Source organism: Falco biarmicus, chromosome 5 (assembly GCF_023638135.1).
Source record: "Falco biarmicus isolate bFalBia1 chromosome 5, bFalBia1.pri, whole genome shotgun sequence".
NCBI lineage: Eukaryota > Metazoa > Chordata > Aves > Falconiformes > Falconidae > Falco > Falco biarmicus.
Window position 1 is genome coordinate 22,010,833 of NC_079292.1, and position 16,577 is coordinate 22,027,409.

General features: G+C 50.7%; 2 protein-coding genes across 6 annotated transcripts in view; both read right to left on the bottom strand.

Annotated features, from left to right (window-relative positions):
• Positions 1 to 5,902: 5,902 nt before the first annotated feature.
• On the bottom strand, positions 5,903 to 6,521 carry LOC130150249 (calmodulin, striated muscle). Its single transcript, XM_056340971.1, has one exon. The coding sequence runs from the start codon at positions 6,386 to 6,388 to the stop codon at positions 5,939 to 5,941; it is 450 nt and encodes a 149-aa protein (XP_056196946.1). The 5' UTR covers positions 6,389 to 6,521; the 3' UTR covers positions 5,903 to 5,938.
• Positions 6,522 to 11,101: 4,580 nt separating this feature from the next.
• NET1 (neuroepithelial cell transforming 1) overlaps positions 11,102 to 16,577 on the bottom strand; it is a 54,051-nt gene continuing 48,575 nt past the window's right edge. For all 5 annotated transcript variants that reach the window (XM_056340901.1, XM_056340904.1, XM_056340902.1 and 2 more), the window contains 7 exons: positions 16,442 to 16,504; positions 15,897 to 15,993; positions 15,698 to 15,774; positions 14,949 to 15,206; positions 14,526 to 14,696; positions 13,459 to 13,645; positions 11,102 to 13,058 (listed from right to left, as the gene is read on the bottom strand). In XM_056340901.1, coding sequence (XP_056196876.1) covers positions 12,667 to 13,058; positions 13,459 to 13,645; positions 14,526 to 14,696; positions 14,949 to 15,206; positions 15,698 to 15,774; positions 15,897 to 15,993; positions 16,442 to 16,504 — 1,245 coding nt within the window. In that variant the 3' untranslated portion in view covers positions 11,102 to 12,666. The remainder of the gene's footprint in view (positions 13,059 to 13,458; positions 13,646 to 14,525; positions 14,697 to 14,948; positions 15,207 to 15,697; positions 15,775 to 15,896; positions 15,994 to 16,441; positions 16,505 to 16,577) is intronic.

A 16,577-nucleotide genomic window follows, 5' to 3' on the forward strand; every position in this document is an offset into this window, starting at 1 on the left:
GCCCCATTCCACCTGTATTTGTTGGGTTCCCCCCACCCTTTTCCTGAGTAAAAATGGATAGTGATAAATGAACAACAAATCGCCTCCAGCTGACTCAGTTCCTACCTCCAGGCTTCAGTTCTCCTCATCACAAAAAGCTTTTTCGTATTCCCCAGATCTGTCAGTAAAAAAAAAAAAAAAACCTCTGATTTTGGCTCAGGGGTGTGTGCGTTTTTAAGGAGAAAAACAGTAATTGAGGGAAAGACCTGCAAACCCAGCTCAGCTGGGGGAAAGGAGGGGCACAGGGCAGGTTGTGCCTCCCTGGATGGGATGAAAATAGGGCAAGAAATTGAGATGGAGGTGCTGCACAGCTGTTGTTTCTTCCTTTCAGCTTTGCCTGGGCTCTTTTTTTTTTTCTTAATCGCTTCTTGTGAGGGCTGATTTGGGGCTAGTATGGACCAAAGTGGGAAATGAAGGTGTTCTTTTTTAAGCTATAAAGAGGGGAAGGTGCTGAGCTCTAAAGCTGTGAAGACTGGGGATGTGTTTTTTTAACTGTTTGTTCATTGCTGGGGGTGATTTATAGAGCTACAGAACCATCCTTCTGCCTATCCTGGCGGTAGAAAAGAAGCAGAAGGCCCCAAAATCTCCAGCTGGGATACGGTGGGTTGTGATTACGTGGGGCTGCCGGCACGCCGGCCAGCGGGGCCGCGTGCGTGGTGGCTGAGGTCATGGCGCTATTAATTTCCCATTAAAACAGGGCTCCTGTGCTGCAGGGATGGAAAATGAAGCAGCTCTGATCACAGCCACTGCAGTTAACCCTTGCAGGGCTGCATGACTTTTTGGGTAGAGAGAGCCAAATCCCATGGTGCCAGTGGTAGACTACATCCCTTGAAGGTTGATGGTCACCACTTTGGCCACCCTATGGCTGCTGCAGGTCCTCACTGGATTCCTGGGGGACTCAGGGTCCCTTCAGACATCCAGGAAACCCTCCTGGCGCCTGCAAAGACCTTGTCTGATTTAATCCCCTGCCAGCTGGCTGGGATGGAGCCACATCTGCCCACTCTGCAATGCTGGAAACCCAGCCATCGTCGAGTGCCCAGGGGCTGGCGCTGGTTGCATTTCACACTCAAAACACTCCCAGGCTGAGACCAGGGGCTTATTTTGGTAACTTGAACTTGGGAAACTCCTCAGCAGTGGAAGGGAGGAGAGGAGCTTTGTGAAATGCAGTGGCAGCTGGGGACTCCCTGCGTCCTTGTGAGGAGTCCTGAGCATCTTCACAAAAGTCTTGGGGCTTTACGTTGAGCCTTGGAATGCTGGGGGAAGGAGATGGAGGGGCTGGGGAGGTCTCCCCCTCCTTGCAGTGGGGCACAGGGCATCTTCGCTCACCTCATGCCCCAACAAATACCTGGCATACCATGGGGTCCCCTGTCCTGGTCATACTTGTCCCCATCTTCTGGTGGTTCTGGTCCCCTCTTCTTGTCCCACTTGTCTCCTGGTCCCACCAGTCCCTTCTCCTGGTCCAACTTGTTTCCTTCTCTTGGTTCCACTTGCCCTTGTCTCCACATCCCACTTTCTTTCTCCTGGTCACACTTGTCCCCATCTCCTGGTCCTGTTTGTTCTGTCTTTTGGTTGCATTTTCCCCCTTTTCTGGTTCTTCTTGTCCTCAGCTCCTGGTCTGATTTGTTTCCCTCTCCTGATCCTGTTGCTCTCCTGGTACCACTTGTCCCCTCTCCTTGTCCTACTTGCAGATTTGGTGCAGATCCCATGGGATTCAGTGCAGAATTATGGGGCCAGAGCCTTTCCCCACTTTTATTTCACTAATTCCCACATGCATTTCACTAATGCAGCCCCCCAAGCCCCCTCACTGGATGCCCTGGAAGGTGCAGCCAGGAGGCTGATGCCATTTTGGCCAGTCTGTGAGCTGAGTCCAAGGAAACTTATGTCATGCAAAGCAGCTCCATGCCTTGCATGCTGTTGGGCATCTGCATCATGGTGGTACCCAGAGTGAGACAGAGGGGCTAATGCCGCCCCCCCCCCCCCCCAAAAAAAAAGGGGGGGATAAACCCAACTGCTCCAGTCCCCAAAATCAGGCACTTTGCCCCAAAACAATGCACCATCTGGTGCAACCTTGGGCTCAGCACTGGATCTGGCACCAAACTGCTCCATTCAGAATCATCATGGACATCCCCAGGCACCATTGCCCATAACGTCCCATGCCCAATGCCTGGTGGTCATGGGGCAATTTGCGTTGTTTTGTTTTAATTTCTCCCACAGACAGTAATTTCTCCTTTCACAAATAACCTGAAATTGGAAAATCAGTGAGAAAAAAGCACTTTAAAATAGATTAAAAAACACCCCTGAGAAATGCAACAGTTTTCCACCAATCTAAATAACAGAAAGGCATATTTGCAAAGCAGTTTTTGGCCTTTGTTTAGTTATTTATTCCCCTGTACAGAACCTGGCTTGCTGCAGCCCAACCAAGCTCTCCTCTGCAGCATCCCCTAGCCCCTCGGCCCACCAACCGGGATCAACCCCACTTCAGAAATCCTTTATTCCCCATTTTTTTTATGGCAGCCGGGTGTTGAGGGGCCTCCTCTTCCCACAGGCAGGAACATTTCCCAGGCAACACGTCATGTTTGCTTAAGGGCACAGTTATTGCTGGGAGGAGGCAGGGAACCACGGTCCTTGGGGTGTGGGGGGAGGGGGGGGCAGGCAGGGAGCTGCAGGATGGGGATAAAAGTGGGGGAAATGGGGAAAAAACCCTGCCCTTCTTTTCAGTGTCCTTTGGGAGGGCTCAGAAAAGCTCCTTGGTCCTTCTTGGGGGGTCTCAGCATTGTTTCCCCAATGTTTAATTAATGTGTTTTTAAAGCTCGGTTGTTGAAATGTTATTAAAATGTCTTGTTTTGCTAAAATAAAAGGGAATGGGGAAAAGTTGTGACTGATTCAGCAGCAGTGTAGCAGAAGCATCTCCAGTCCCCCATGGTGTGTGATGCTGGGGGGTTCATGAGCTGCTTTTCTCCTAAAAAGCATCAGTTTAGAGAAAGCCTGTGCCCAGGTGAAGCAGAACTGTGAGCAGCGAAAGGGGAGCAATGCAGGGGTATGGCTGGGCCCCTGCCTTTGAGTGGTGCTGGAGCCCTTGGCTTTTTGGTTGGAAAGGCTGGAGGTGCCACATATGGAAAGGTGGTAGAAGACTGTTTGCCAGCAGTGGAGGTGGGATTAGCTGCTACAGTCTGGATCCAAGAGATCCCCACAAGTCCCATCCCAAGAGATACCCCAACACCCCATCTGGCAGGATCCTCCGTGTTCTATTCTACTTGATCCCCATGTCCCAGCCTAGATGAAACCTGATGTCCCTCTCCAGGTGATCCCCATTGTCCATTCTAAGTGATCTCTCTGCTACCCCATGTGGCCACGCCTCAGGTCCCATCTTAGATGACCTCCCAGATTCCATCCTCGGTGATCCCCCAGGTCCCATCCTGGGGGATCCCCCAGGTCCAATTACTCGAAGGATGCTCCAAGCCCCATCCTAAGTGATCCCCGGTGTGTCATCCCAGGTGACCACATCCCAGGTTCTGTTTTAGATAATCCCCCAGGTCTTATTCCAAGGAATCTCCCAGGACTCATCTGAGATAATCCCCCAATCCCCATCCTAGATGGTCCCCCATATTGCATGCCAGATGACCCCCCTCCAGGTCTCCTCTTAGCTGATACCCCAGGTCTTATCCCAGGGGATCCCCCAGGTCCTGACCTAGATGATCCCCCAGCACCCATCCCAGGTGACGCCTGCCCCAGGTCCCACCCTACAGTCTCCATCCCCAGGTGCAGGTGACCATCTTGACCAGGTTTTGGGGTGGAAATGGCCAGTCTCTCCATTACCACCCCATACCCCCACCTTCCACCCTGCATGGACCCCCCCAGCCTCCCAGGCACCGAGTACTCAGTCAATTAATTTAACCATTAACTAAAGCCTGCTTCAAACCGCCCTGTGAGTCATGGATCTGCCCCGTGTGGCAGGAGGCAATGTGTGAGTGCCAGGCTGGATCCTGCACACTCCATCAGCAATCTGGGCCTGGAAAACTGGATTTGGGAAGCGAAATCCCCTCCCCTGGAAATCCCGAAGCAAGCAGGACCCTCCCATCTGTCTGTCTGTCCATCCCAAGCAATGCCAGTGGAAACCTTCCCACCATGCTCCTGAGCATCAAAGCTGGGGAGAAACAGGCAAATCTCTCTAGTGCAAAAACACAAATACACGTTCTTCTCTGGGCTGGTGCCGCTGCTCATGGGGCTGCAGGGCTGGCGTTTCTGGCCAGGATTCAGCCTCCTGTTAAAGACCGTTGTTAAGAAAAACCAGCTTCGGGTAAGTGGCGTGAAAAAATACTCCGGTAATTAAACAACCCCAGAATAGAAGGAGAAAAGGTCAAGCCTAAAAATACAGGGTATGGTTTTGCACTGAAACATGGCATTAATAAATAATCATGTTTTCAGGAAAGTCTAATTTTAGCCACTCGGGTACAATAGCCTGGTGTGACCGCTTCACTGGTCTTGATTTTGCTGGGTTTGGGGCTTTTTTCTTGCTGGACTTTGCCCCACGCTCACCCCCCGCCGCGCTGCGGGCAGGTTGGGTGTGCAGGCAGGAGGGCAGCGTGGGGAGGGCACTGGGTGCTGGGCTGGGTGCTGTGCCTGGGGTGAAGCCAGCGTGGGCGCACTCAGCCCCGCCGGCTGGCATGCAGGCACCTGCCCAGTTTTCCCAGCACCGGGAAAACAACTGGGGTTGCCAAAGATCCTGGCCTCAGGGATGGGCTGGAGGTGGGAGCTGAAGTCCTCATGGTGGCTTGAACATACCTGGAACCATGATGTCCCCCATGAAACAGCTATGCCCCACTCACACCAGCTCCCCATTTGCTCATTAGTGACTGAGCATTAATAAGATTCATTACAATTAATTTTCCTTCAAATCCATCCATGTAGGGAAATCACCCCAGCTTGGGGTGGGAGGGCTGCTGCAATTGGGTTTCACCCTCTTTGTGGGGAAACTGAGTCAGGGGAGCATTACGGGGTGTATTACGGTCAGGAAAGGTGAATCTTGCTTTACTTATCTTTGGGATGGGGATTAAGGCCAAATCCAGCTGCCAACTCTCCTCTTACCTTGTGGGAGAGAAAAGGGCCCGCAATAATTGGGAGTGCAGACATCAGACCCCAAAAGCAATGGGGTTTTGGGGTGGGGATGGCCACAACCCAGGGTGCTGCAGCTGGAGGATGCCCAGCACCCACGAGGGGCATCTTTCCAGCTTGTAGGGGAAAAGGATGGGGGGGGAAGAGGATGTGGGCTTGACCCTGGCTGGGATGCACTGGTGTCAGTGACTTGAGGGAGATGGTTTTTAGCAGGGACCCCAAAGAGTAGCCGAATGAAGAACTGGCAGCCTCCAGGATGTGGGGGGGACATTTCTTTATTGGACTTGTCACAGTGTTGGGGGATGCACGGTGGCCACCGGAACCTCTACGGACATGAGAGATGTGTCTCGTGGGGAGCACGGGGGAGGGACCCCCCATCTCCATCTGCACCCTGAGCCCCATCCTGCTAGGTGGGATGCCTGCATCCAATGCAGGTGCTGGCTGGTGACGCTCTGGCTGGCATAAAAGAGAATTTTCCAGCCCTGGATAGCAGAGAGAAGGTGATAGGGGGTGGAGGGGCTGGGAAGCCACCACAACCTCTGTTTCCTATGGAAAAAATGAAGTAAAAATTAAAAAAAACACCATGAACATCTATTTTTCCAACTGCCGGCATGAGTTGCCAGGCAGAAGGTGGTCAGGTAGGGGGAGATGCAAGATCTGGGCTGGCCATTGTAATGGGTGGGCTGGACCCCTTGGTTCAGGACTTTCCATGGGTGCTGGGTTGGGTGCAAAGCCGCATCTCAGAGAGTTACCTGTGGGATGGGATTGGAGGTGGGTGGTGAGGGGCTCACTTCTCCGTCATCATCCTCACAAACTCCTCGTAGTTGACCTGCCCATCGTTGTTGCAGTCAGCCTCCTTGATCATCTCGTCCACCTCCTCGTCCGTCAACTTCTCACCCAGGTTGGTCATGACATGCCGCAGCTCCGCCGCACTGATGTAGCCATTGCCATCCTTGTCAAAGACGCGGAAAGCCTCACGGATCTCCTCCTCGCTGTCTGTGTCCCTCATCTTCCTTGCCATCAACGAGAGGAATTCAGGGAAGTCAATGGTGCCGCTGCCATCAGCATCCACCTCCCCCACCATGTCCTGCAACTCTGCTTCGGTGGGGTTCTGCCCCAGCGAGCGCATGACGGTGCCCAACTCCTTTGTGGTAATGCAACCATCTCCATCCCGGTCAAAAAGGGAAAAAGCTTCCTTGAATTCAGCGATCTGCTCCTCCGACAGCCGCTCAGCCATGGCGCTCCCCGTTCGTAAGCGGCTCTGCTCCAGCACGCTGGGCGCCAGCAGGGAGGCGCAGATGGGGCCTCCTCCCTCCAGCCTGCCTCTCCCCGGATGAGGAGGAGGAGGAGGAGGCAGGAGCTGGGGCACATGGGAGAGGCTGAACCATGGGGTCTGCAGGAAGGGTTCAGCTGGACCCCAGTGGAACAGGCAGAGGAATTTTGGAGTGCTGGAGCAGGGTGACCACCAGCCCCCTTGGCTACCCTGGCTGCCATCCCGCTTGCTCTGCTGGTGGCATTTCGCACAGCTGGCTCCTAACAAACCCCCTAATTAAAATATATGTGTTGTGGCTTGCAGCAAAGCGGTGGTTTCGGGGAGAGGCAGGGTGCTTGTGGTATGGGGTGTGTGTGTGTGTGATACACACTATTATTGGCTATTTTAAGGCAATTTTGGTGAGGTCTGGAGTTTTCAAAGGCCTCCAGCCCTGCACGGAGGGGTTGAGAGGGGTCTCCCTAGCCCCAAGGCCACCACAAGGATGTTGGCAGCATGACAAACCCGTTGAGGGAGGGTTCCCTTGTGCAGGTCCAGGCAGAGCCTGGCTTCCCGGAGCTGACGTGCTCTGTGCTGATGGAGACCTGAATCAGCCCGTGACGCCTCTTCCGGGCTCCCTGAGAATGGCCCCGCAGCCCCTGGGGCAGCTGATGTGGTGATACATCAGGTGAGCAGCGCCATGAGTCCTGCCCCGGTTAGTCAGGGGTAAATGCCAGGGCTGAGTGAGGGTTAACCATGTTGTAATGGCCTGCTTTCATTTTTACTCATCTCTTACAGCTTGGAGTAGAGGAGAGCTCAGAGACAAATGGCGATGAGGGTTATTTCTCTGTCCAACTGTCCATCCATCCTATTGTCCATCCATCTATTCTCACTACCTTCCATCCATTCATCTATTTATCCATCCATGTATCCATCTACCCAGCTGTCCATCCAGCCACCTAACCATCCATCTGCGTGTCCATCCGTACACCTAACCACATTACCAACCATCCATCCCATCCATCATATCCATCCATATGTGCATACATTATCATCCATCCATCTGTTCATCCACCCACACATCCAGTCACCCAATCATCCATCCTTCCAACTATCCATCCATCCATCTCTCCAACCATCTGTCCATGCATCTGTCCATCCATCCATGGATTTACATCCATCTACCTGTCCCTCCAACCATCCGTCCCTCTTTCCTATGTGCCCATAATGGTAAAGTGACCTTCATCAGCTAGGCCAAGGAGCTAATGGAGCAGATGACCAGGCTCCACAGCCAAAGATAGTTTTCCTTTCTTAACTAGAGGAAAATGGCCCCAGTTTACCCCAGTTTAATCCAGTGAGGAATCAGAGCTGTGAGATTTGGAGGGAAGGCCACAAAACAGAAGGCAACCCGTGGGACTACTGAGGAACACATGGGAAAGGGGGACTCCAGGTGGGACAAAGTCTGGGAGGGGATCACTGTCTTGAGGAAAACCTCAGCTGGAAAAAACTCTGGGCATGTGAAACACTGCAGTTGCAGGGAGGAATCGGCCAAGCTCTGCCGGGAACCTGTCTGGCAAGAGGCACAGCACCACTCGCCCTGCGAGTGCGTTTCGGGGAGGGGAGGTCTTGGCAGTTCTTCTTGTGCAACGAGCTACTCCCTAATTGTCTGTCTAATTGCCCACGCTTGCTGTTCTGCTCCAGATTTAATAAGATCGAATGAAAATTGCTGTGAAAGAGCCCTGGGCAGCCAAGCAAGGAACCAAGATGAGGGGGAGCTGGCTCAAACCCAGCTGGGAGAAGCAAACACCAACAGATAACTGGGTGTTTTCAAAGCCTGGGAGGATTAAAGTGTTTGTTCAAGCTACAGGAGGGGTTGTTTGAGCTCCAAAGTGAGAGTGGGCTGCGTGGGGGCACCCTGGGTCACTTTGCTAAGGATGAAGATGTTGCTCTGTCCTGAGTGTCCCTTGGTGCCAAGTGAAGCTGGAAGCTGCTGGGAGTTTTGCTTCCCCATCGCCTCTCCATCTCCAGTACCCATTGCCAGCACCCAGCACCTCCCCATCACATCTCCACGACTAGCACCCACTCCCTCCCACATTTACAGCAGCCGTTGGGAGAAGGTCAAGCCAGCTCTTGATTCTGACTGTGTTTAACTATGCTCTCATTAGCACAGCAGGATAATTAACCTAATAAAACTTCCTACTGGCCCATAAAATCCCGCAGTTTATGGCCGAGTCCTATTTATGGCATCCGAGACGGGCTGTGGGGTAGGACAGGAAAGCGGCGAGGCCACCACGCAGCCACTGGCTCATGGGTATTTTGGCAGCTGATTTTCCTCAGATGTCTCCAACCAGAGCTGGAGGGGTTGATACTTTGATGAAGAAAGGTGCAAGCAGCCAAGTTAAAGCCTCACATGGCATTTTCCAGGTGGCATTGCCCGCTCAACCTCAGCGTCTGGCTTTGAGCAGTCTGATCCAGGTAACGGTTAAAAAAAAAAAAAAAATCAAACCCAAACCAGATGGTTAAAAGCACCCAGCTGGATTATCCCGAGCCTGCGCAGCTCGTAAGGCAAGCCCAGATGTGTGCAGATGTGTGCCGCGACGTCTGGGTTTGCATTTGCAGACAAGGCGGTGGCAGGGAGGGGGGAGCGAGGCTGATGAATTTGTGGAAAAAGAGAAAGCTGGAGGTGGAGTGGGAAACAGCTCCGACAGGGAAACCTCCGTGGGGCCCCGTGCCCCCGCACGAGCCCAGATGTGCTGAGGCCGCCTGGTCCCACAAGCGTCTGGGGGGATGGGGGGGAACCTCCGCGAAGCCAGGCATAAATTGCATCGAGGTTTAATGTGGAAAGCGGGATTTTGGAAAGGCTGAGCCTATGCATGATCCCGCAATGGCTGCAGGGCTCTCCTGGGGCTAGTGGCCGCTGTGTGTGAAATACGGGCTCCGGTGGCTAGTGGTTTGTTTTAGACACAGTTCAGCATAGGTTTCCAAAGCTGGGGGTGAGCTGCAGGGTCTGCAGGGCAGCTCTAAAGTCAGGCTTTTCTTAGCCCAAGCAAAGGCACCCGGGTCCCACTTTTGGACTGCCAGATGTCACCGTGGCGGAGGAGGGAGGCTGGGATCAGGGTGCTGGGGAGATGCTTGGGAGAGGGATGTGCCCTGCTCTGACCCCGACTCTGGGAAGGTCTCACCTGTAAACTGGGGCGGTGTTGGCTCTGATAGCGCCTGAGCTGGGTGGATCCCCCAAGGTAAATATGGGGCTGAGGAGCTGCTTACCGAAGGCGGCAGTGCCCACGCACCCGCCAGGCACGGACACCTTCCCTTTCCCCGGCCATGACGGGGACACTGCTATGGCCAGGGTGGGTGAGGATGTAGGGGCTCAGCGGGGCTCAGGGCCATGGCGCCGGCCCAGGTCCCCCCTCTGCCCCCAGGTTTGTCACCTCACTGTGTCCCAGGGTCCCCCCGTACATGGGAGGGGAGGTCTTGGCTCAGCAGCACAGGCGGGGAGAGGGCTGGCCAGGCCCCGGTGGAGCTCAGCACGGGAGGTAAGCAGGAAAGCCCGGCTTGTTTAGTCTAGCAAAGGGGGGAACTGAGGAGGCGGGTGGCTGCGGTCTGCACATTCCTCCTGGAGGGACAGAGTGGGGATAGGAACCACCAGGAGTCGGGAGTGCGTGTGTGGAATTTACTTTTAAAGGGAAATCAAGTTTTTGGCTAATTTGCAGTTGGCTACAGGATGACAAGACGAAGGCTCAGCCCCAGCCTGACGCACGGAGGATAAGCAGACTCTCCGCAGGATTTCCTCTCTGTTCAGGACGAGCCATGTGCCCCAGCAGCCCACTAATGCCTTTTTTTTTTTTTTTCTTTCTTTTTTTTCCAGGAGCTCTTTTTCCAGCTTCTCCCTTCTTGCGAAGGACTGAGTCTCCTCCCGATCAAAACTCAGCTTCACAGGTCAAAGCTCAGCTGTAAAACCCTGTCCTGGCTACCAGAGCTGTGCCGTCCCTCCCAAGCAGGGCCCCGGCCAGCGCGGGGGAGCTGGCGTGGAGCCGGGGCTGCTCGCCCCGGGAGCTGCAGCCGTGCCCAGACACCCCCCTACATGGTCAGGCCGCAGTTTTTGGGGAGGGCTTAGGAGACATGACAATTTTATCACGCTGCTGCTAACTGGCTGCTCCCCACTGCCCCAGCAAACAGGAGTCTGCACAGTGGAGTCCCCCTTCCCCTCTCAGCTGCTTCTGAAGATCGGTCTAGGAGATTTCCAAGTTATTTGCTGAGCGGGGACCCTTTTGGTTCTGGGGGGTGGTTTCTTTTCCATAGCAAGGAGGTTTAAGTACCCCAGGAGGGCAAGGAGTATCACCACTGCTCCCTTTTTCCCCAGACACAGTGATGCAAGCACTGAGTCACACAGCTGTGCCCCGTTTTCCAGCAACCACCAGTTGCACACAAAGGGCGGTGGCTGCCAGGCCCCACGCTGCACACGCTGCACACGCAGCTGCAACCGCTGCCTCCTGTCCTGCCCAGCCACAGCGACGCAAGGAGGAACCGTGACAGAAAAAGGGTTTTGAATAAAACCACAGGTTCCTCCTGCAAATACAGCCCTATGCCCAGAGCGTGCAGCAGTGGGCCAGGACTGGAGAAGCACAGGTACGTGCTCATCTGCTGCGTGCAGCAGCACCGGCTTCATGAGCATGTCCCCCCTCAGGCAGAGACAGACCAGACAATGTCAGGAATTTAATTGTACTTGACACTCAAAACTGTACAATACATTTACAGAGAACCACATGTTCGTGTCTATGTACACCCTCTTCCGATTTCCAGCATTACTGGCCAAACGTGTGACAGATGGTAACCCTCTCTACCTGAGTTACAGCTCCTCAACACAGAGTTCAGGTAATGCTCAAGGACGGGTACTGTGGGATTGCTGTCCTCGCCCTGTCCTCACCAGTCGCATGACAGGAACAACCTGTTGGATATGCTCAATGCTGTCACCGCTTTGTTTCCTACAACACTTTGCAGGCGCAGTTACCAAGCTGGCATCTTTCACACAAATCTTTGGACCACTAGAACGTGGCAGTGTTGCCATTACGAGTATATACAACCACTATCTCTTGTCTTTACATCTCATCAGCTTCAAACGCTTTCTTTTCTCTACCTTTCTACCACATGCAATAACCCCTTGGTTGCCTCCAGTCCTGCCTCCCTGAGGAAGGCATTTCATTTCGAAAAGGCAACAGTTAACAAGAAAAATCTACTTTCTCTCCCTGCTATACCCCTCTAGCTGCTGCTCCTCTTCCCTCCCCAAACCCTTTACAACATGCGTTAGCAATGCAGTTCTTTTTCAGCAATCCGGAGAGCACACAAGCCATTTATGTCACTCATCGTAACGGGGTACATCGAGTGTCTCCATCAGCCACCGGCTCAAGACACTATGGCTTGCCTGGGCTCTGCAGAACTGTTGAGCAATGTGAGAAACAGTACATACATGCACACCTCGGAGTAAGAAGCATCAAGTACTTCAATGGAAATGCCAAGTCTGAACAACAACAACAACGACGAAAACAAATACAAAAGTAAAAAAAAAAAGAAAACCAAAGAAAACAAAAGAAAACCCAACAAACTCCAAACAAACTTGAAACAGAACAACTAATAAAAAAATTAAATACCTGGCAGGTTACAAAAGTGAAAGTGAGGAATGTACAAAGGACACACTAAGATGAAAGATTCCAGTAGGTTAATTGAGAACCTGTTGAACCTGGGGTCTGGTTTTTTTTCCCTCCTTTTTTTAACGCAAATCACACAGATTATGACAACCATACGCTGCAAAACATGTGCTGTACAAGACAAGAAAAAATAATGAATTCAGGTTTCAAGTCTGCTTTAAAAGGACTCTCGCAGTGTCAATCTGAACCCACTGTGAAGGGTGGTGCTGCCAGGCTCACAGTGATGGCCCAGACTTCTGCTTTAGGTTTACTGTTTTCCAGCCTCAAACACCCCACATGGAAATCTTTCAGAAACCAAAGTTTGCTCTTCAAATCTGCCATGAGCAGGCAAAAGCATGAGGGCTTCTGAATCACTCACAGCATTAAAACCAGGTTCAAAGTGGCTGTGTTTGCAAAAACAGACTCCAGTTCAACAGTGTTAACTGTATACCAGTAGCTGCCATTACAACAACAACAAAATCTGTTCAGTAGAGTGAATCCAATCATGCTCACATTACAAGAAAAATGTACACATTATTTATAAATAAACAGTCTTCCACCAGGATGTTGCTGGGCTCTTCTTTACACTAGTGTTTCTTTCTGCTTGCTGCTTAGCTGCTTCTCCCTCGTTTTGCTGTGCCCAGACGGCGTTCTGTGTGTTTCCACACCCTTGGCTTCCTCTGAGTCCAGAACTGAGCTACACTCGGATGTGCTGTCGTCTAGCTCCATCTCAGTTATGCCAGACTGCCTCTTCTGGGCTCTGATGTTAGGTGCAGAGGGATTATTCTCCTCCGACTCTTCACTCAGCTCTGGCAGCTCCTTCAGCTCTGCTGCAGCAGCGGTCCGCTGGAAGGGAGCAATGGCGGTTCGGATGCAATTAACCCATTGCTGCTTATGGAAGACATCATTGGCCTGCAGTGTGTGGGACTGGCCTGGGGAGGGATCTTGGAAACGAACTCTGAAGATATTTTTAGCTGAAGATAAACATAGGAAAAAGCAGATCAGTTCCTAGCTCAATATTTAAGAAGTTCCATTGCTAGACAAGTGATCTGGACTGCCCTGCTCTGCTTCAGGTTGTGTGTCCAAGGTATTCAAAACTCCACCAAAAAACCCCAACCCCAAACTCCACAACCCAGTCCAGACACGTTGAAATAATGTTTTCTAATCTGGGCATGAGCTGCAAAGCACCGTGTCCAAGTTCACGGCCACCAAATCTAAAACTGCAAAGACCAGCAGTGACAGTCTAAAGGTAGACATTAACACATCTCACGTGTCTGCTGTCCTAAAGGAACCTCAGACCATGGAGATCTATGTCCAGGTGTAATCTCTCCTCACCAACAGATTCCCAGGCAGATGAACTGGTTTGCTCCATACCTTTATCGGAGTTGCCAAAAGCTCCTCGGAAGGATCCTCCCATTTTCACATCGCCATCCTGCAGGTCTTCAAGGAGCAGCTCCTGGACGGGGATCGGCTGCCTGTACACTTGGTAGGCCTGACGCTCATTGCGAGTGACTGGCCGGGTCAAAACCAGGATGTCTTGGAAGAGGAAGACGTAGAGTTTCTGAAAATCAAACCACATTTGAATATGAGCAAATCATTGTACTCAAAGTGGTCACAGATTCTTTGGGATTCAAGGCCATGTCATCTGAAGTTTCACCCACATTAACTTTCTGACAGTTTCCTGTTACAGTAACACAGGGCTCTGGCAGTGGTGGCACAGACCAGACATGTCAACAGGTTTATTATTCTAATGACCCTGAAAAAGTGAATTACTATTTGCAGATGCCAAGAATAGGATGATTAGAAGCAGTATCCTTTCTGACAATACAAAATGCTTCACGTGTACAGAAGCGTAATGGCCAAATTAAACAAAAATACCCACCAACCAAGAAAAAAAAAGAAAGAAAACAGAAAAAGATTTGATGTTTAAAATGAGGTTACTCCTACAAGCCAGAACAAAAGGCAGCAAACCCTTGAGTGCAGCAGGGTCTTTCAGCACTGCTGCAGTGGGAGATAAATTTCTGGCAGTTCATGTCAAAGCCAAACAGGCTTTTGCAGGAACACTTTTGTTTGCAAGAACTGTGTGCCAGTGCTCATAATGGGCAATGTCAGAGCACCTGAAAGTAAACAGCCAGCAGGAAATCCCTTTTGATTGAGTGCTTGGGCACAGAGCACACTTTCTATAGTAATTTTGCACTAATTATTTTCCAGCTTTTGAAGGCCCATTGTAAAGCTGTCAGCAGGAAACTTTTCCTTACACCCTGAAATGCAGACTGCCATCAGGTGCTTTCTCTTCTGCTTTTTGAATTCAGCTCATTGTCTAAACCAACCCAAAGGATGGAAGGGCTCCTGGTCCCGCTATAACAGACAAACAGTTTGAACTACCTCTGATGGCAGTTTTCAAACTTGAGAAATAATTACCATGAATATGAGGGACTTACATGTCCGTTTTTATTCTTCAGCTCCCCATGGCACAGTAAAGCTTTGCTGCCTTCAATCCTTGGGTCCTTCTGCTTCTCATCCAGGTACTCCAGCTTGTCAATGTAATACTGGCACTCTGACTCCCCCTTCTTCAGGTTGATGTCAGAGAGGACTCCTTGTATTATAGATATCTATAAGCCAAAACATTTACAAATGTTTAGTGACCTCGCTTATGTATCTTCCCTTTAAGTGCTATTTAAGAACTCCAGGTGATGGAATCCATGTGGACTGATCTCTTGCTTTCACAAAGGGTTAAGAGTCACAGTTTTGTGTCTGCCAAGAACACCACCCCATGGAATTGCTGAGGGTTTAAGCAAGCTTTCTGGAGCTCCAGAGTGATGTGTTTATGTCAGAACAATGATCATGAAATCACTATTACTTACGGCTTCTTCCAGAATCTGGGTATCGGGATGGTCTTTGGGAGTGTGCCTCAGGATCTCTTTCAGGAGCAGCGGGTATTTGACCAGCCGACTTCGAGGAATGTCCAGGAAGCTCCAAAGGTCTAGCTTGCGGCTGAAAGGAGACTCAAGGCAGCGCTGAAGGAAGTCCTGCACTCTCCGGTCCTGCTTCTTTTGATCTAAAAGTGCTTTGGCTGCCAGCTGATTGCTACAGTAACCTTTGTAGGCATGGAGTCGTGGTAACTGCAGAACAGAACGATATTCAGGAGTCAAATTCCATGTAGGAAAAGCAGATCACATTTTCATGTCAAACTTGGGGAGTTCTATTTCCCTTACTATGATACTTTGCCCAGTACAAGAAAGCTAACAAACTACCTTGTATATGTAGCTAGCCCTTTGTGAGAACACGGGCACCCTGCATGCAATGCCTTTGAAGTTCAGGTGTTTGAGATTAACAGCAATAACACTATTGAAATCACATTAGCGACAAACAGTCCAGAAGATATAGACATTTCAAACATAAATCAGCAAATAATTGCAGTCACATTAGTGTATGCCTCCAGGGTGAAATCGTGCCCCATTACGGCTGACAGAGTCCCATTGTTTTCAGCATAGCCAGGATTTCCGTTTCAATCTTTTGCTCAAGGCCATGATAGCCCACAGCTTTTTGGCTTCTAGGTTTAAATGTTCTTTAAGCTCATTTTTAGCCTGCTGTCTCCAAGTTATGTACTCACCCACTTCACAAGAATGGGTCCAATCTGCTCCACTGTTCCATCTGGTTTTGTTGCTTCTCCTAAACTTGCCAACAAGTCTGGAATCAAAATACAAAAATAGAAATTGCAACAATGCCCCAGTAAGCTGTTCTAACTTGAGAAAGCACAGATTTTAACTCTTAGTCAGCATGTTATGTGGAAATGATCTAGTTGCTCTTACCTTCATGCAAAGGAATATAAGAATCCAAGTCCCCAAATATGTGAGTGAGTTCCTCCTCAGACATGATAGAAAGTTTCAGCATGGGATCATGATAGGCCTGTCGAAGAATGTCAGTATTAAAAAATACTCAAATCTCCCAAGCCTAGAAGCTGACAATTTAAATATGAGGGGACATATCATGTGCAGGACAGATCTGAAGTGAAGCCAACAGAAACAGTAACACCAGTTTTGATCACTATAAGATTGACCTCTGTATGAAGGTATCGAGGCCTTCAAATGAAATGGACTTTCTTGTCTGAACTGTTCTCATCTGAGAGAGGGATTTCTCAACCAGCTCTGCAGGACTGCAAAGTACAATCCTTTTTTGGCTGCGTTTGTTGCAACCAAACCAGTACTGTAGGACTGTTCACATCAACTTTCCATGCCAGCTTTCAAAAAGTGGATTCTAGGCCTGATAAAACCGATACAGAACATTTGCAGGTGCAAGTGAACATCACTGTTACCTGTAATACGATTACCGACTGCAGGAAAAGAAACCCACTCACCTTTCTGGCAAGCTTCAGGTCTTCAATTAGGTCTTGCTCTCCCCTGGACATTTCGTATATTGCCTGTGAGGGAGGGGATAAAGCATCAAGAGTAATTTTTAATCCCAGCCTTCCTCTGAAAAAGCCTTTCAGCTCC